General features: G+C 40.6%; 1 protein-coding gene across 1 annotated transcript in view; it reads left to right on the forward strand.

The window, feature by feature from the left end:
- Positions 1–17,001: 17,001 nt before the first annotated feature.
- The window catches only part of PRDM2 (PR/SET domain 2), a 45,093-nt gene continuing 41,560 nt past the window's right edge, over positions 17,002–20,534 (forward strand). Inside the window, exon 1 of the mRNA XM_062507503.1 lies at positions 17,002–17,010. Coding sequence (XP_062363487.1) covers positions 17,002–17,010 — 9 coding nt within the window. The remainder of the gene's footprint in view (positions 17,011–20,534) is intronic.

Genomic DNA, 20,534 nt, shown 5'->3' on the forward strand with positions numbered 1-20,534 from the left:
GTAAATTGCTCATGAGGCTTTTCCTTCGAGCATCTTCCTCTGAGCAGTGTCACAGGAATCACCTGGGAAATTTCTAAGGTTTCTGTTTTGACAAAACAACCAATTTTCCAGTTGCACAGTGCCTTAGACAGACTCAGCAAGAGCTACCAGTGTGGTATGGGGTCTGCATGCTCTCATGTGCTTCAGCAGAACTTCCCAGAGAGTGTGCACATGCTGCTATAATATCAGGTGCTTGGGGCTGGGATTACTCTGGTGAGCAGAGTAATTACTAGGAGGTACTACAGGACTAAGTTCCAGAAGTCGTGGGTAACATGTGAACATTGGGGAGTGATCTCTACCTTATTTTTTGGTGACACACAAATCTAAAGAATTTTACAAATACTGAAGGAACAAGAAAACACCAGAAAACTGAACAGATACTGTGGACCAGGAGAAAGCAAAATAGGAACCAGGAAGAGAAATAAAGAGATGATAGGAAAGACAAAGAGAAGGAAGAGCAAAGATCATGTAACTTACATTTCAGTAATGATAAACAATAAAATGTCTACTTTTTGTTTTCCAGGCCCTAAACACAGTTGAAACAAGCAACCATGCCATTCCATGCCAGAAAAGACAAGTGCTTCTTATTTTATACAAACTAAAGACTATTCCTGTATTTGTGTGAGAAGATGATCCATGGAAAATATAGACAAAGAATTTCAGATCTGTGGGGATACCACACAACTCTAAGGACCACCCTCACACTTCCCTTGCACAGATCACGGAACATTTCATAGGATTTTTTGCTAGCCAAAATCTTACTAGAAGAAAAAGATTTTGCAGTGAGAAAAAAAACCCTGCAGCAAAGAGATGTACATCTGAAACGTGATTTGCAGGTATTATGTGCTTGGGTTTTAAATGCTACCAAAGATTATTTCACATTACATTATATGTATTCTTTCAAAACAAAATGAAAAAAAAAAAAAACAACAACAAAAAAAGGTTTTGGCTGTTTAAGTGTTCCTGGCATGTTTATCTACCACATGATGTATCAAAAAGGAGGAATTAGCTTCAGTGAGAGCCAGTTATCTACAAAGTAGGAAAATACTGGATATTGGAAGCTAAAATCTTTCAACTGCTGATACAGATTTTCTGCTCTTGATACTTATATATTTTGTGGCAAAATATGGTAGGTCTGGCTGGAACTGATCTACCAACTGAAAGCTTGCTCATCTGAATATGGCATCAGGAATTTCCTGCCTTCTCTTGTTGCAGAGACATGCAGGAATTGAAATACACATCCTGAATTAAGGGGTGCTTGGAAAATACCCAGTTTTGATGGGTCACTTTAGAGCTGACATGTAGAAGCTTTTGAATTAGTGTACGCCATGGTTTTTCATTATGGATGTCCCATTTTCTAACTGCACAGTTGATTTATTTGACAACATGTGCAACACCAGGTCAGAATGTGTCACTGAGGTGTGATGCAGCTTTGGAGTCTGCAGCTTTTCTGGGGCATATTTAGAGCTGCACAACCTGAATGTTCAGAGCTCAGAGCAAAGGCTTTGACTGTCAAGTGGCTGCAGTGCATCAGGTTTCCTAAAATTTATGGCACTTCAGTGTTTGGTGTAAAAATCATGATAATCAATATCGTCATCCATTGTTAAATTTGCCAGCTTATCTGTGTTTGCTTTCCTGCTTCTTTCATGTGCCTTGAACTATCATATCAATGCCAGCTTTGGAAATAAAAATCATGATATAAACTCTACCATTTTACAATATTTTTTCTTGGTTTTCTTTTCAAAAAGTAAAATGTCTTAAATTTCCTTAAATTTTCCTGACTTATTTTGCTACTTGTCTTATCAACGTGATGCCTACAACCAACTCATTTGACACTGATAAATTAAATTAAATTATAATTGAAAACTGAACATATGACAGAAAACTAATCGAGAAGTCTTTAGTTAGTTCTGGAGCTGATGTGATGAAACCCTCAGTCTATGACCAAGCAGTTAGCTTAATCTTTACTTTTGTGTAAATTCATATGAATGCAGGAAAATTTCAGTTTTTCTTCTTGCAGCAGAATAATATTAATTCTGTTAGCCTCAGTTTAACAATTTCTTCTCTATACTGGGAAATACCCCATAAGGAGCTCTGATGCCTGCTCAAATGCATGGCATATGGAATTATGAATTATTCACCCATTGGAGGGAATAGCACAGATGTCACCAGTTTCTTCTGCATCAGCTCAGTCGCTGCTAATTTGTGAATATCAAAATGAAGAAACCTTTCTTATGCCACCAGTAGTAACAAGCCCCCCATTTGAAAAATGTATAGCAGAGAACCTTTCTGGGCAGTTCTGAGTTTCCCTGGATCGTGGACAGAGCAGTTGAACAGGCAGCATTCTCCTCAAGGACGCTGTGCTTTGTTCCTACTCCAGAAGCCATTTTAACTTCACAACTACTTAATTTTTTCTGGTCATAACTGTGCCTTTATAGTCCACCCCCTTGTTTAAGGCAAGTTTTTTTTTAATCTTAGGTAAAAAATCAACCCTTGACCAAATGGCCGATGCTCCACTGAAATATTTAGGGGGCTTCCAGCACTGGAGACTCAGTACTGAATATTGTGCTGTATTAAATCTGACCAACAAAAACATGAAGACAATTTCCTCAGGTTATCAGTTGGAGTCCAGGATACTCAGTTATGGTTAAAGAAAGCAAGGATTCTGAAGAACCAGAAGATATCTCTTATTTTGAAAATTCAGCAACTGTTGCTGCACTGATACATTCAATATTCTGATGACTCATACACCTTGCTGCCTAGAAATCTCAAGTGCAGAACATTCCAGTCAGCTTCAAGCAAACCTCAAGAAACAATGGAAAATTCATTAGAATCTTGCACATTTGTTACATATCTGTGTGTTACTGAATCCTTACTTTAATTCATCTGTACTTTCATGATACAGTCATTTTGGAAATGAAGACTAAAGCTGCACACAGAGGTCTGGATTTCACATGAATCTCCTGAAGCATTCTGTGACTGAGCTGTTACTGCCTTGCATTCTCCAGCTTCCTGTTATGAGTTCAGGACCTCAAAGGTGAGTTGAACACAAGCTATGTGGGTTTTTGCTAGAATTGCTGTGGATGATGGGACTTCTCTGCTTTGTGAGGAGTCAGACAGCACATTGTCCTAGGGCAAATAAATCCTTCTGTGAGCTGAAATGAGTGATCGCTTGTACAGCCGAGGCCAAGGTCAGGAGACTTCCTATGCATGAGAACACACGAGGAAACAACAGCTCCATGCTTTCACCAGCTGGCCAAGCTTGACTTTTATTCACAGGGAACAACACTTAATAAATCAACGCTTGCTTTTAACTTAAAGTCCTCACTCCTGATCATATTCATTCCTTTAGAGTTAGTAACAATAATGTTCTCTTTTGCAGCTTGGCTTTGAGTCATGAATGTGGCTCTCCCGAACAGACAAGCAGGCACCAGGCTTCCTGTGACAATGCCAGATGTCACTAAAAAATATCATAAACATAGTTGTCCCCTTGCATTTGTGTCTGTGGGGAAGATACACAGCAGTAGTAACTATGAAAGCAGTGACTTGATACCTCAATTCTATAATAGTTCTGGACATCAATACAGCAATTCTTACAAGAGTTCATTTCAGGTGTGTTTTTCCTGTAAGAACAGAAAATGTCAGAAGAATTTAATCAATAAAACCAGCACTAAAAATGTATGCACCAGAAGAATTATGGAGATTGATCTATTCCTATAAATTTAATAACTATTCATTTATAGTTAAATACCAATTAAAACATGCAGCAATTGCTTAATATTTTAGGAGCACTGCAGTATACCATAGCAATTATGTTAACCACATCTTATTTAATTGAAGAGTAGGGACACCCTGAACATTAACACCTCTGTGAAGAGTTCAAACTCAAAAGCACTGATGCATCATTCACAGAATGACAAGTACTGCCAGATGAAGTGACTTGCCAAAGGTTACAACAGGTAAGAGAAAAGCCACCAAGCCAGGAAACTTTAAACATTAAAACATTAGTCTTGTCAAAACTTCATGGTAGTTCCAATGAAGTGATGTTCCATTACATTTTACAGCAATATCATCCTAAATATTCTTTACTATAATATAGGAACAAAGGATACAGAGCAAAAAGGCACCTTATTGAATCTCCTAGACCACTCAGGTCAGAAGTGTGCTTGGGTTGCTTTTGATGAGGAACAATCTAAAATTAATTTCTTTGGTCCCAACAGAAGTTCTGCAGTGTTGATGCTGCTAAACCACTCTAAAGCTTAAGTCTTACCTGGCCTGCACTGTGCCTGAAGACATTTTTTCACCTATTTGTACTCACCTACTTCTCCAGCTGAAGAATCAGATCAGATTTGCCATACCTCTCCCTCTGCAGACATCTCTTTTAAGCTAAAGGATTAATAATACTGAAATTCTCAGCACTTTTTTTTGCTTGACAACCCCTGATGCATGCAGAAGGTAACAGGGGATCTGTAACAACACCAGGTGCCACAGTGAGAAGGCTGAATTAATGCTTTGTACACTTTTCACAACTGCAGCATGGAGGTATTTTCGGATAAATAAACCGAGCATCACACTGGCCATGTGCCTTTGTCCAGACCTTGTGGATTTAGGCATCAGACCAAACCCACAGCTCCCCCTGCTCTGCAGCAAACAGTTGGGCTGTAACACAAAGATCCCCATTCAATCATGGAGCTTGTTCAGCTCTTCCAGGCTTGAGAAGTTGGATTTTCAGACTCTGGGAAATGCTAAACTGGCATATGTAGCAGGCAAAGGAGTGCTGCACATTCCATGCATTTTCAAAGCTTTGTTCTTTCTCCAGAAGGCTGTTGGCAAGGATGAGTGATTATTGAGAGTTCAGGACCAAAACAAAAGAGTGACATGCACCAACAAAAGAGGAAAATGGAAGGAGAAGGGAAAGTAGAGAACTGCAACACTTTGTCTCCGCTAAAATTTAATTTTTATTCACATTCCAGCTTGGGCTAAAATTGAACAATGGACTTGCCAGCCTGTGGGGCTACTTCAGATGTACCCACATAAGTACTCAGATAAACTTGCATCAGGGAAAATGCAAAATTTAAAAATGTTACAACCTTATCTTCCAATAGGAAAGGCAGTAAGAGTGATGCTGATGGAACATAGCAACAAGTCCAGTAAAAAAGCTGGGTTTTGAAGGGGAAGATGATCCTATTGAAGGGGAATCTGTCCTACTCTTCAGAGAGCCCTGGAGCTTCTTTCTCCCATGCAGAACTGGAAGCTATCAGTGTTCTAAGAACACGGATTTCATTGTACTGCACAAGCCCTTTAACTAATTTTTCTTACAACTACTGGTAATAACTTGAAGACAGTACCGACCAGCAACTGAGTTAAATCACTGACTAGAGGTGTATGAACCTAAATCCTTATTTAAATACTCCCTTCTTCCCTCCAGAATGACCAAACATTTTCTAACAAGGTGATTGTCTTAGGAAATTAGTACTGTATGTCTCATTTGAGCTGGGAAGCTTCTCCATTTCCTGCCTTTATGAACCATGTTATCCTCAAATAACACATTCCTTTGAGTCCTGTGGTTATTTTGCCTCATGACATTTGGTTCATCCTATGCAGGAAACAGGGAAGGAATTAGCAGGTTCAGCAGGTGTGCTCAAGGGAAAGAAGAGAGCAATGTCAGCTCTTCCTCATTTCCTATCCTCCACAGGAATAAACCCCACAGGAGTTGAACAAGCAGCAATAACTGAGCACAGTGTAGTACATTCCAGCTTTCTTCTTGAAGGAATGTCCTCTCCAGTGTTAGGCACTGAGGCAATTTACTGAGAAGTAAGAGACAGCCAGAGCTGTCCCTACAAACTGTTTAGACAAAGAGAACTGAGAAAAGTCCACTTCTCACTACTTAGACAGAGCTTTACACATAGGTGACCTAAAAGCCAGCCCTTAAAGGCAGGTTGTATATCAAAAACATAGCTCTCTTTTACAGTAGAGCAAAGGCTGCCTGTTACAAAGCAGTGGGGAAAAAAATTCTTCCACTATGAAGTGGAAAATACTCCTGGAACTAAGATCTGAGTCTTTGTAATAGACAAAATATTAATGAGATCATGTAAGCATACATTACTATTAATCACTTCTCACAGGGAGGCAAAGCCTGCCACCTGTTCGTTTAAACCTGGAAGGGCTGAAGCTAAGAAATGTTTAATTCATAACCATGAAGCTTCTCCTTGAAAACAAATTTCCTGATGAATTCTTCTATTTCATTTTGTCATGATTAATACTTAACTTACTAACACAATAACCATGCTTGATTGAAGGGAAAGTAGCAATAGAACTACTGAGAAGGTAAACCATGCTTGCATTTTATGCAGAAAAGTGAGCAAGAGCCACAGGAATTACTTCAGACTTCATACACCTGACAAAAACAATGGGTAAAGAAATGCACGAGCAGAGTATGGAAATCAAAGACTCCTCACTGTAGGCTGATGTAGATGCATGATAACTGCACACTCAGTAAGCTGTACCTGAGCCCCAGCTAGTGGTGGGAATTACTGATGGCATTTTTACAGGAAAAATGAGCATGCTCATAACAGAAAAGCTTCAGATTCTTATGTATTGCCTCCTACTCATCAACCCTGGTTGTATTTTTAAAATGCTCCCGACTAAACAAAAGCTACATATTGGTTACTCATTACTTGCCTACACCATCTATGCAGCAGTTTATACAGTTTATTTTCCAAAACTACACTTTCAGAAAAAGATGGTAATATTGCTTAAATTCAGAGCTATTAATAACCAGTAACCCAAGCAGTTCAGTCTTTCCCAGAGCCATAACATGCAGCACATTGTCTTCTATGTTTATAAGGACAAAGCAGAACAGGACAGAAAGTTATAATAAAAGAGACCTTGTGCCATTTAACAAGAGAAGAACTGGCCATACTGGTATCACTGGTGTCCACCTACTCTCAAGGCTACTTTAAAACTTCTGATAAAAAAAAATCTTTTTGAGAAATGTTTTTTCCTGCCATGGCTCACTACAATTTTCACACACAATAAGATCATTCTCTCTAACCCACAAGTCACCTTTTCAGTCACCCTGAATATATTCAGTCAGACATCCAAGATTTACAAAAAGATTTTTGATAATGTGCTCAACACACCTCCAAATAATCAGAAAAGCTTATTCATCATGTTAGAGAGCACAACAGCAGAAAAACTGATGTTTTCAGAATACAAAAAATTAAGTGTTCAGAGCTTTATTCAAATAAAGATTTGTAGGCTTCTCTGACAACAAAGTGTAAATTGAAAGTGCAGCTCCCTTGGAACACCACCAGATGGAAGATATTCTCAGTATAAATGTGGGGAAAATAAGGATGACTTGTTCATATATTTGGAGAAAAGTTATCATTTCTGTTATTTATGATACTTTTGGGGAATCTTATCTTTAACATTGGAGGTAGAAAGGTTCATATTCTAGCTAGATAGGTATGTAATTTGTCCTGTGTTTCAAATTCTTCTGTTACAGTGTAGGGCTCTAACATGTTAAATGGGAACCTTGATTTTTCTTAAAATAACCCCCAAACTTATGCGGGTGTAATTAGTCCAGCTTAATAATAAAATTAAATATTAATACAGCTAAATTAAAATTAATTTTGTACAGTAAGTCAAAGTAGTCTAAACATATTTGAGGTTTTCTTACTACTAAAATTAGAGGCTTCAAAACTGATTATGGTGTATCTATACAACATTTTTTAATATAAAGGCATCCTGAGTGCTCCAGGTGGAAAAAAAAATTACTGTGTCCTGCTATTTTTCAGTCTTCTGTTTGCCAAAGCTAAGCACGAATGCAGAAGTGTTCTCATTCCCTGCCAAGTGTGTGCCTTTGAGAAGTATGAAAGGTTATGTTTGTAGCTATGTTTCTTGGTAATATGGTGGATTGTTTCAAAAATCTTTGTTTTGATAAGAGTGAGCAGACAGGTGATTTGCTGGGCTACTTGCTGAGGAAATCTTCCAGCTTCATGGAATGGAATGGGATTCCTCTGTCCTGATGCTATGTAACTACTTTCTGTGTCCAGCCTCACTAACAGTTTTAATGTTACTTATTATATGTATAAATAAATGTAAAACATTTCTGAACTTACTCTTAACTGTAAGAGTATTACTGTGTACTCTGTAACTGTATTAATGTCCTATGGATTTAAGTTGGGGATTTTCCTCCGGGAAAATGGAGAATTCTTAACGATTCCAGGTAAAATACAGTCCTAGCCTGGGAGGAATACATCTTTGCATTATGAATAGAACATTCAGGGAAGAGAGAAATTGAGGGCAGAGACACTGCTATGTCCTGCAATACAAATACAGACATCTCCCAGCAGGTGATTATGGAGATTTTTTTCCTCTCAGGTACTTGCTCAGAAATCACAGTGAGAAAAACCTAATTTAGATGGAACAGTACAATTTATGTGCAGCACAAACAGGTCCGAACCCAGAATGAGTCTGAGCCCCTCAGGGCTGTGAGGGTCAATCCCCACATCACCTCAGTGACCCAAATAATTTCCCACCTCGCTGGCTTTTGTTTTGTTTTCTGTCACAGGTGAGAAACCCGTGGAGCTACTTTATTACAAAAAGATGAAAAGGACAAAAAAAAAAAAAACAAACAACAAACCCAAAGCAATGAGAAAGAGAGCTTGGAGAACCTGTTGATTGTCTGGCAGGGGGTGGTGGATGGAGGTGGCTGGGGCATGTGGTGTGATCTGAGGAGGACTCGAGGAATGGACGGGGTAAAAGGGGTGAAGGGGGTGAAAAGGGATGAAGGGGATGAATGGGAAGAAGGTGGTGTTGGGGATGAAGGCAATGACAGGGGTGAAAGGGGTATGGGGAATGAAGGTGACGAAGGGAAGGAAGGGGGTAAAGGGAATGAATGGAATGAAGGTGATGGAAGAGCTCTTGTGGATGTGGAACGCGAAGGCAGTGTAGAGGATGAAGGCAAAAGGGGCTGTTGGGGATGAGGATGATGAAGGGCAGGCACAGGCTGTTGGGGATGAGGATGATGAGGATGATGAAGGGCAGGAAGGGGCTTGGGATGAGGAGGATGATGAGGAGGATGAAGGGCAGGAAGGGGCTGTTGGGGATGAGGACGATGAGGAGGATGAGGACGATGAAGGGCAGGAAGGGGCTCGGGATGAGGATGAGGAGGATGATGAGGAGGATGAAGGGCAGGAAGGGGCTGTTGGGGATGAGGAGGATGAGGACGATGAAGGGCAGGAGGGGACTCTGGGGATGAGGAGGATGAGGATGATGAGGACGATGAGGAGGATGAGGAAGATGAGGACGATGAGGACGATGAGGAGGATGAGGAGGATGAGGACGGTGAAGGGCAGCAGGGGGCTCTGAGGATGAGGAGGATGAGGATGATGAGGAGGATGAGGACGATGAAGATGATGAGGACGATGAAGGGCAGCAGGGGGCTCTGAGGAGGAGGAGGATGAGGAGGATGAGGAGGATGAGGATGATGAGGACGGTGAAGGGCAGCAGGGGGCTCTGAGGATGAGGACGATGAGGAGGATGAGGAGGATGAGAAGGATGAGGACGATGAGGAGGATGAGGATGATGAGGACGATGAAGGGCAGGAGGGGGCTCTGGGGATGATGGGGATGAGGAGAATGAGGAGGATGAGGAGGATGAGGAGGATGAGGACGATGAGGAAGATGAGGAGGATGAGGAAGATGAGGAGGATGAGGACGGGGAAGGGCAGCAGGGGGCTCTGAGGATGAGGAGGATGAGGATGATGAGGAGGATGAGGAGGATGAGGAGGATGAGGAGGATGAGGACGATGAGGAGGATGAGGAGGATGAGGACGGTGAAGGGCAGCAGGGGGCTCTGAGGATGAGGAGGATGAGGAGGATGAGGAGGATGAGGAGGATGAGGAGGATGAGGACGATGAGGAAGATGAGGAGGATGAGGACGGGGAAGGGCAGCAGGGGGCTCTGAGGATGAGGAGGATGAGGAGGATGAGGAGGATGAGGAGGATGAGGAGGATGAGGACGATGAGGACGATGAGGACGATGAGGACGATGAGGACGATGAGGAGGATGAGGACGGTGAAGGGCAGCAGGGGGCTCCGGGGGTCCCGCGGCGGGCCCTGCCCGCGGCCTCCCCCCAACGTCACTTCCGAGGCTGGAGACAAGATGGCGCCCGGACGGTGCCGGCGCTGAGGCCGCTCCGGCAGCAGCGGGGCCCGGGTGAGCGGGGGGCGCCGGGACCCGCCGGGCGCAGCCGGGACGGGCCGGGCGGCCGCAGGGCCGAGCCGAGCCGGAGGCGCGGGGAGCGGGGCCCGCGGAGGTCGCCGCGGATGCGGAGCCGCCCCGGGGTCCGCGGAGAGGCGGCGGCCGGGGGCGTGCGGGCAGCGGCGGCAGGTGCGGGACCTGTGCCCGCCGGGACGTGGGAGCGCCTCGGGGAGGGGAAGCGAGGGCGGAAGATTGCGAGGGAGGCCGCTTGGAGGAAGATGCGCCGTCCCCTGGGCGGCTTTTTCAATTTTTTTTAGCTTGAAAACGCTGTCTCGGAAGTGTCGGGTGGCTCCTGCCGCTGCCAGCCCGATAGTGAGAGAACTCTGCTCTTTCGAAGTGCCTTCAGAAGTTCTGGCACTTCGCAGGCCCCAGGGCTCCTGCGGGTCACGTTCCGCCAAGCTGAGTGAGCAGGGCTTGAAGAAATTAACTCCGGAATTGGTTCCCTCACTGGAAATGACCATCTGTGAATTATTCTTCTAAGTCAGAGAATAATTCGTAGTGGTACAGTGGTACTGTGGGGGGAAAATGTTTGAGGTGAGATTAAAAATGTTTATGTAAGACATGTAGAACAGCTCAAGAGATGTATCTTAAGTGCATTTTTTATTTGAAGCCAGAGCAGCCTGTGGAGCATTGCTGATAACTATCTCATGGACAGGTAGCTGAAGCATTCAGTGAAGTTTCCAGTGGTTTCAAATTCATATGAAGCTGCAAAATTTCCATTCTGAAGCACTAAGGAAAACTTTGTTTTCAACTGTTGAGGAAGAGAAGGTGGTATGGGTGCACTTGCTAAATGATCATTCAGTGGCAAGAGAGCTGTTTTTCTTATTTCTCATTTGAGTGAGCAGCAGTGGACAGCTTTAGAGAACAGCAGGGCTGCTTGTGCTTCTTCTTCTCATGCTGCCCCAGTTTGCTGTTGTCTGTACTCTGGACTTTGGGGATGTTATTTGGATGCAAAGCCTTTCCATTTATTATTCAAATATACTGAATAGATTAGGGTAAGTGGGGATGTACAGCAGCATGGCATGTAATTATTATGTTTCTCACCAGGAACTGTAGTGATTACAAGAAATAATGGTTTCAAACTGAAAGAGGAGAAGTTTAGGTTGGATACATGGAAGAAATTGTTCCCTATGAGGATGGTGAGGCCCTGGCACAGGGAGCCCACAGAATCTGCCCCATCCCTGGAAGTGTCCAAGGCCAGGTTGGACAGGGCTTGGAGCAGCCTGGGGTGCTGGAAGGAGTCCCTGCCATGGCAGGGGGTGGGACTGGGTGAGCTTTACGGTCTCGTCAAGCCCAGGCCATTCCATGATTCTATGTTGGTATCTTCTGACTCTTAAAACATTTCAGTAAAAACGATGGGCATGTTAAGAATTTAGAGCTTTCCTTGGTGTAGGGATTTCCAGCTCTTCCAACTGCAGAAAAGCATAATGGTGAATCAGTGAGAGCACTGGCACTTCTCAGATGTAGATCTGCATCACTGATAGATTAGGGAGTTTAAGTTTTTTTTTAAGATAGATTTTAAGAAACAAATTAACTTTTGGGCTTGCAGAGACAGTGGTGAGAGCCATGTGGAGATACCTGTTGGTTTTCAAGGATATGGCTCTCAGGATTTGCTGGGACAGCAGTTCCTCCACAGTCCATAGCACAGACCATATAAATAAGTGGCACTTACTGTGAAACCCCAGTTATGTTAATGAAAGGGCAAATCATCATTTTGGATTCAGTATCTTTGCTAGAAATGCCATAATAAGTGTGGTGTTTGGAGATTCCTGAGTTGGTGCCTGTTTTATGGGAATCCAAAGAACAGCTTTCTACCAGCACAGCATGGAAGGTGGGGAAGAATGTTCAGGCACTTCTGTGCATTTGTAGAACACATCCATTTTTTGCTGTTGAAAATTTGCTTGGGAATGGAAGAGAAGTAAAGCAGAAAGTCTTTTTCTGTAAAAACCGAGATGGCTCTGGAAGTCCATCCTGCAGTGTAGTGCTATCTCCATTTCACTGTTACACATGAAAGCTTTGATCCTTAGGGATAAACAAGTAATATAAAGTGTATAAAAGGGAGGTGCTGCTTACTGGCTGTCTCTCTGTTGGAAACAGAAATTCAGAGAGGTTTAGGGATGGCTAGGAATGTATTCCTGCCTTGGCAAACCTGCTTAAAGTACTGTAATATATTGCTGTTGAACTTGTCCTCATGGAAAGGGCAGATATGATCCTGATACATAACCCCCCCCCCCCAAAATGACATAATTTCTTTTACCTCTTCACTGAGAATAAGATGAAAAATGCGCTGAAAAATATTTCTCCACTGCTGTATAAAACATGCTGTAGTCAAAAGTGGGAGGATGAGTCCTCTGTTGGAAAAAGAAATGGCTGAAATTGGCTTTTTCTCATAGTAGTAAATCAACAGTGTACTTATCTGAGAAAATTTTCATTGGGTTTTACTGCGTTTTCAAGTCAAATTGAAGTGCACTCATATCTGAAGATTGTAGTGGCATTTCTGCATATTTGCACTTGTTAGAGACTTGTTATTTTCTGTTGACTTCTCTTGACTAGTTACTGTTTAATTAATAAACCTGGGGTTTGTGCTGTGTTGGTGATTTCTTGGCTTATTATCTTGGTTACCTGAATAAACCTTCCCGAGGTGTAACAGTTTATTTGGTTACGTGGCAGTAAGCAAAGCCTTTTTTCTTACTGGACAATAGGTAATAGATTTGAGTGTTCAGAAAATTATAGTCTGCCCATTTTTTCTCCTTTTTTATTCAGGCAGCCTTGAGTAACTGAAAATGTCTTTGCAATTAAGTGTCTGTCAATAGAAACGGGGTGCCTTATCATGTGCATATTTGAATCTTTTAGAGTTAACATGAACTTCATGTTTTTAAATTGGCAGACGTTATTTCACCTAATGCATGGAAAATTCGTGGATGAGAGTGTTTCAGTATCAAATTGAAAACGTGTAGATGTTTACAAAATGGTCATGTGCTGCAGATAGAAAGTAAAACAAAGCCAAGAGCTGTGCAGTAGCCCAGCCTGAACCCCAGTCATTAGGAAAACAGGCCGTGGAGACTTTCAAGTTGTTCCTGGTTCTCTAATGAACAGGTTTTTACTGGAGCAGTGACGTAATCCATGTCCCATTTTCAGCTTCCAAAATAGGATTGATACTCTCATGCCTGCTTTTTCCTTTCTCTGAATTGGAAGCAGCATTCTCTTTCAAAATGCTTTTTGATTCTGGGATTTAACAAAACCCCACATACAGAAATTATAAATAGGGCTTATAAAACCAGAAGATAGTCTACTTAGTAAACCTAGGAGTGCTTACTGGTCTGTTTCTGTCTGACTGAGTTGGAAAGGGATGATCTGCAGTGCTGGTTTTGAATAAAACTGCTTGCTTTTGTTTGCTGACTTTATTCCTAACAACTTATAGGTATTCTAAGAGAATATTTAGAATTCTGAAGTGTAGATCCAGAAATAATATCAAAATACTTTTTGCTTTAAGCATTTTGTTTTAGAGACCACAATGTCTCCTTAAATACAAATGCCTTGTATGTTCTTATATGAATAAATATAATTTTTGCCTGAAACTGAGCCTTTCATAAAAAGGAATTTTTCTGTAACTCTTAAGATAAGATGATGCAGTAGATCTCCTTTCTCTTCTTTGTTTCCCAGATGCTTTAATGTCTTAAGTAAGTGTGTAGTATTTTTGTAATCGTGAGACAGAGCAATAAGTAGTAGTTTCAAATCAATATGACTTGGCAATGTTTTCTGAGAATTAATTTTGAAAATTCAGCTTGCTGGTGTGTGTGCTTTACTTTTGGGATAGAACCTTTATTGTTCTTTTCTTAGGGCTGTCAGTGAATGGCTGAAGTTCACTGTGCTAAATGCTATTAACAATATCCAGGTCTTGAATAAATTAGGTTATGTTGCTGTTGAGTTTGGAGGAAAGGTTGAATGAAAATACTTGTTACTGTGTTTGATGGAGCTGCTGAGTGACTTTTTCAAAGTACTAAGGCAGTTGTCAACTATTGCTAACGTTAAAACTGATTTAGTGGGGCCATCATTGTGCCTTTAATAGATGACAGATTGCCCTGGTGACACATCAGAGCAGCATGGTTTTCTTTGGGGCTGTCCTGGGAAATCCTACATAGGACCTGACTGCATGTACCTGGGAATTCATCAGTGAATTCATTGGAGTCAGAGCTTGTTCCTGCTTGCAGTGATGAGAGTCAAGACCCTGCTGGTGCTCACTGATTGTGCTGGCATCTAATGTTTGAATTTGTTTCATATTTTCTTGAGTTTGTTGAACTTTATGTACGAAAGCTAAACCCCAGGTTTACTGTTACAGATACTTCTGTTCTTACAACGTTTCCTTTTAGGTAGAAAGAAAACTAGTGGCTTCACACAAGACTCTGTACAGCATTAATTTTACTGATTTTCCAGTGCAGTTAATCTTGCTTTCCATAGTTTTCACTGTTAACAAAATAAGTACTGTGCAAGAGGGGAAAAATGCAGAACTGCAGGTATAAAATTTTAATATGGAATGTGTATTTTAAATTAATAGCTTTAAAAAATACTGGTTAAAGCTTTTGGTTTACTACAAATTTAATTTTCCACCTAATTCTGTTTTATTCTCAAGTGATTCCACTGGTAATTGGTAATTGAAAGAATATAGAATAGTACAGTCTATTAGGAATCTGCTTAAACTGTGTTGTGTGGATGTTGAACTACATCAGTTTATTAAGATGTGTTGTCATCTCCTAAGAAATACCATTGAGAGGTTTGGATGCAGCCAGTTGTATAAAAATTAGATAAAATATTTACAAAGTTTGTAAGAATACCATTATTTTTGTTTTGAAAATTCTTTGTTAACGGTTTATTCTAAGCAAAGTATTTTTGAATTAGTAAAGATTTTGTCTGCTTTTCAAAATCCAGAATTGTGATCAAAAGTGATCATGTGGCATGGAGGGAATGATGATCTTCAGTAAAAAGGTTGAGAAAAGGTAGAAATAGGCAGGTGGAGACAGTAACAACTTAAACTCATGCCAGCCACAGCCTGGTGCTCCTCAGGCTGTGCTCCTGTATAAATAAGATGTTCTGGCTTTTCTTGACTTTATGTGAGCAATTGTATAAAAATATTCTAAGATTATAGAAGAATGAGACATTTGATACTGATAGTAAGTTTGGTTTCATACTAGGAAATCGTTTGACCCCTCTCCTGCTACACAAATTGTTTCATTTATCAAGCCACGTTGCATGGGTTTTGTCACAATGAGCAGTGAATAAGATTGCTGGGTTTTTCCCTGATGTTCAGGCCTCAGCTTAGGTACAGATGTTTATACTGACTCCAGTACTGAAGTAAGCTAGGAAGTTAGTAATAAGGCTTTCCAAAAGGAATGTTTTTCTTTGGATGTGTACAAGCTGTTCGGATGGAGCTCCTTATCCCATAACTAGTCTTTGCTGGCAAACTTTAAATCCCTCAGAATCAGTTGCAAAACTGTAACTGAAACACAGATGTTTCAGCTCTCTGTTTAAAATGCTGGAGTGGTATGGAAACACTGGGACAAAAGGAGTTAATCCTAGAAGAGCTGTAACAACAGAAATATCATTTCCAAGGACATTTTTCCTTTTCTTATGGATTTCTTAAGCAATGTAACATTTGAACGATGCTTGGCAGTGTTGTCACTTTTGCACAGCATTAAGAATTCTTGCCGTGCAAAGATGTGAGGGATTATGTGAAATTTATTTGGAGTGGATTTTGCTTGTACTTATTTTAAATTAAATGTTAGTACTTATGCAGGTTACTTAGTGAAAAAATTCAGTTGATCATTGCTACGGTTGGAAAACTAAAGACAGGGAAGAAATAGAAGTACTTGAATAAAGAGCTTTAAGTGATGAGGGACCAATTAACTTTCAAAAATGGGGGATGTTAATTTACTGAAAATTCTTTATGACCATGGGACTAAAAGGGTTTTCAGCCTAATTTGCAAAAAAGTTGTTTTGTATACATTAACAAAGAAAGGAAGTGAGTTGATCTCGACCCTTAGATATGGCATCATTCTGATTAGTTTCCCCTCAAGTTGGGAGTTTCCAAATGTGTTGCCTACTTGAACTAGGTATTTTTGTCAGATGCTTTTTGGAATCTCAGGCTTTTATTAAAAAGGAATGTAAAATGCATTAGTGTAATAAAATTCCTCAATACAGCTCAATTCAAGAAATATTTTCCCGTTTCCAATAAAGAAGAGTAGGGACTCTATACATACATTTTTAAAATTTGAAAACCATGTAAGGCCTTCCATAATGCTTTGATATAAAATTCTAAAGAGATCTGACTTCTGAAGTTCTAAAAAGTTCTCAATCTTGAGCTAACTTACCTCTAAAAGCAAATGGAACAATCTTACCTGAGCACATCTGTTACATCATCATTTAAAATAGGAAAAATATTAATGTAAGATCCATCTTGAGATTATTCACATTTGAGCTGTAATAGCAAAAACTATCTTGGAGCAGATTTTTTTCTAAAGCAAAATGCTCCTTTTCTACAGAAAATTCAGGAAGAGAAACTACAGCTCTGTGTGTACTTTCAGTTCAATGTAAATTTGTACATAGGTTTGTATTACAATTGTCTGTTTTTCTTTTTAGGGTTCATGTAATCAAAGGAGTTTCTTTGTTGTCTCTTTTCAGAACACAACAGGAATTCAAAATGAATCAGGTGAGTAGAATTGTAAGACTTTATCAAAATGCTTAGAACAGTTAATTATTAATAAGAAAATTAAATCATCCACTAAAAAATGTTCTTTAAAATCTTTGGCCTCATTAAATTCATAATTATCCATTTTACAGCATGTATGCTTGTGAGATGTCTGTCATTTCATGGATTCGAGGTTTTTGTGAATTCCCTTTAGGAGCCCTTACTTTAGTTTAAGTTATTACTCCTGGCACCTCTTCTAAGAACGCTGCTCCAGAAAATTCTGTTTCCTCCTGAAGCTGTACATAATAATTCAGTTCCTTATAAAAATGGTTTGAAAATTGAAGACTTCAGTTTTTAAAAATCCTTTTATAATCACATTCCTTTTTCAAATGTGCAGTAAACAATCTGCCATAAATTGATTGATTGGGAAATGTCACACTTGTGAAATCTGAAGTGTTTCTCCTAGAAGCAAGTGGAAATCCCATTTCCTTTGTGGAGCAGCACTTTGCTGTGTGCAGTCATGAGTATCCTGACTGGAGGGTGTTGTTCTAATCAGCACCAACTGTGCAGCATTTTATTCTGGGTGTGTTTATCCAAGTAGGAATTGTCCATCAGTTTGTCTGTCACACACAGCTGTGTTACTCAGAGATCTAGAAAAAGTATGTGTTGCCTCAAATTTTTCTCACAAGTCCTCGACTCTCTGGCTGATCTTACCAAGCCACTTTGGCATGGGAATGTGACCAGAAGATGTCACACTGCAGGAAAGTCATTTTTACTGTACTGAAAAAGTCAGCCGTGAACAGAAGCTTTATGAGTCAGAAACCACAGTACACAGTTGTATAAAATGCTTTGTAGACTTCAATGTCTGTCGCTAATGTGTGCTTTTATTATCTTTATTTGATCAGCAGCAGGCCTGAGTACAGTTGGCATTTGCTGAAGTGTGTTTTTTGTGAAGTCATAGAGGTATATGCATAAGTAATTACAGCATGGAGTGGGTTGTGGGATGTTTACTGTTGCTTTTTTCCTCTGATTTAAAGTAAAAAGTCTTCAATATATTTGTACATATTAAAAAGGCAAAAAACAAAATATAATCTCTATCAGAATGTTGAAATATGTATTGTGAAAGAACATACTTATATCTATAGACTAATTATATATATGAAATAGAAATTACATTTGCATTAGCACACTTTTAAGCACTAATAGTCTGTTTTGGGGAGCAGGGTTAACTGTTGCTTTAAAATTTCTATTGAGAATTGAAATTTTTTCACCTGAAAAATTTATTTTGATGCATTCAGTGGCATGAAGCCAGCATCCTGTTGCTCTGTCTGCTTGAGGAATAATCCTGCCTTATTAGTCATTCCAATACAGTTTGGATTCTGCTAAAACTCTGGAAAGTGTAGATCCTAATCTGTAGTTGTTACTATTGACTGCTTCCTTCCCAAGTGTGTGTCCACGTGTCCTGTGTTGTGTTCCCACACCCTGTGAGAAACAACGCTCACGTGTAAAATTTCCAAGGTTTATTAAACCTTAACAAATTCACCCAAGGACGGAATGAGGAAAAAGACGGCGTCGGGAGCGTGTGACCGACTGCCGCGTGCTCGCCTACAGAATGGCTGCTCTGCCTTTCAGACCTCTGGGGTTGCATCAGCCAACCCCACCCCTTCCCAAAGTCTGTCACTCGGTTCTTATTTGCCATTTATTAGTGGGGATCACTTTCTTGCAGCTTGACTGGAGACCAGGTGTTGTCACACCGTGCCCCCCCAGCGACAAGCTTTTCCATGCTGTGCAAGGGGCAGGTGTGCACCCCTCCCTCCACGAGTCTTTCATAACCAAGGATGTCTGGTGGCAGCAACACCGAGGGGGGAGGGACTATGGGGAGAACAGAGGGTCTATAGACAACGAGCCACAACAACATAACTGTGCATCCATCAAACTGCTCTTAACATACACACAATATTCATCCCTTAATTGTGAGAGCCAATCTGTCACATTACCTATTTCTAACAAACCCCCCTTTTCTTTTTCTACAAGTCATTTGGCTCAAACAATTAACCCTCATTTTCTATTTTGATGATCCACTCATGCCTCTCTTAAGTCAAATTTGATTTTTGGATGAGTCATAATACAGCGTCTGTTGATGTGAGTGAGGACAATGGAAAAAGGAAAAGAAACTTCAGGTTTCATCGAGCCAATCAGTCACATGACCCATCTATAACAACCACGATTTGTTTCTAGAATTAAGTCAGATTTCTGTGCTGTATCAGAAGTCCTCATTTTTCTTATGGGAACTGCTGATCTCATTTATGCCATGCTGTGATGTGTGTCATGTTACAGTTAAAGGGTGAGATGAGTCCCTTCCTCAGGGACTTCTTACAACATCTTAGGGTCCTCCTTGGTGTTTCTGGCTTTCACCTTTGGTTTCCAAAGCACGTGGAGCCCATATGGCTTTTAATTGTTTGCTGACCATTCATATTGTGTATTTAGCATCAACCCTGTGGTGTTTTTTTCTTGCAGTGCCCTTGTCATTTCATTCACTGTTGACAAGTTGTAGTGCCAGGTCTGTATAAGAAATGTTTTTGCTTGATGCCAAACATCTTTCAAGTTGTTTGTTCTCATATTTCTTTCATTCTGCGTGTCTCTGCTTTTCGTGTGACTTTGGTGACCATGAAACTAACTGGGCTGCTGTTGATTTGGTTTTTATGAAAAGACTGGTTTGGTTTGTGGTTTGTCCCACAGAAATCTTGAAGAAGTGAAGGAAAACCTTTTCTTAAATTCTTTGGCCTTCTTTTTGAAGAAATAAAAAAACCAAAAACCATCTGTTTTTGGAGTTCATGTTTTTGGGTTTCTTGGAATATTGCCGTCTCAGGATAGGCAGTATGTCCTCTTTTGAAAGGAGATCTTCCTCTAATGTGTAAATTAGTTCATCAGAATAGCTGAATAATTAATTTTAAAAACCCCAAGGAAACATGGGGTTTGATTGGTAGCATTATCTCAGACTGCAGTAAGACAGAGTGGGAGGAATTTGGGTTCTCCTGGGTAAACAGCATGGGCAGTTACTGAAGAAGTGCTGAGGAGCACAGGAACAAAGAACACCTGCACTTGTACTGGAACTTCCTCCCCCCATTCCTTCTGAATTTTTCAATTATTGTTTCAAATACTTCAAATACATCTTTCATTTTCAAGCACACAAATTGTGTGAAGTTGTGGCAAAGAGGAGTAGCCAGGTAAGGTGCCTGGACAAGGAGAGACCTGTCTGCTTTTCTGTGCTAGCTGGCACAGCTACCCTTCCTCAGCCACCTCTTTTAACTTCTCTGCCATCTCCTCCCTTCCTCCCTCTTCAGTGACATCCTTTCCTTTCTCTTCTCATTTATCCTAATCCTGTTTCCACCCTAACATGACACTAGCTGGTTGGCTCTCCTTCAATGCACTGTTCAGGGTGGTTTATTTCCTTTTCACTCTAATCTTTTATTGCCTGGAAATATCTTGTTGCAGGTGCCTTTTCTACTCTGCTTAAATCCTGTTTGTAACATTATAGACTAATC

This window comes from Cinclus cinclus, chromosome 23, assembly GCF_963662255.1.
Source record: "Cinclus cinclus chromosome 23, bCinCin1.1, whole genome shotgun sequence".
NCBI classification, from domain to species: Eukaryota; Metazoa; Chordata; class Aves; order Passeriformes; family Cinclidae; genus Cinclus; species Cinclus cinclus.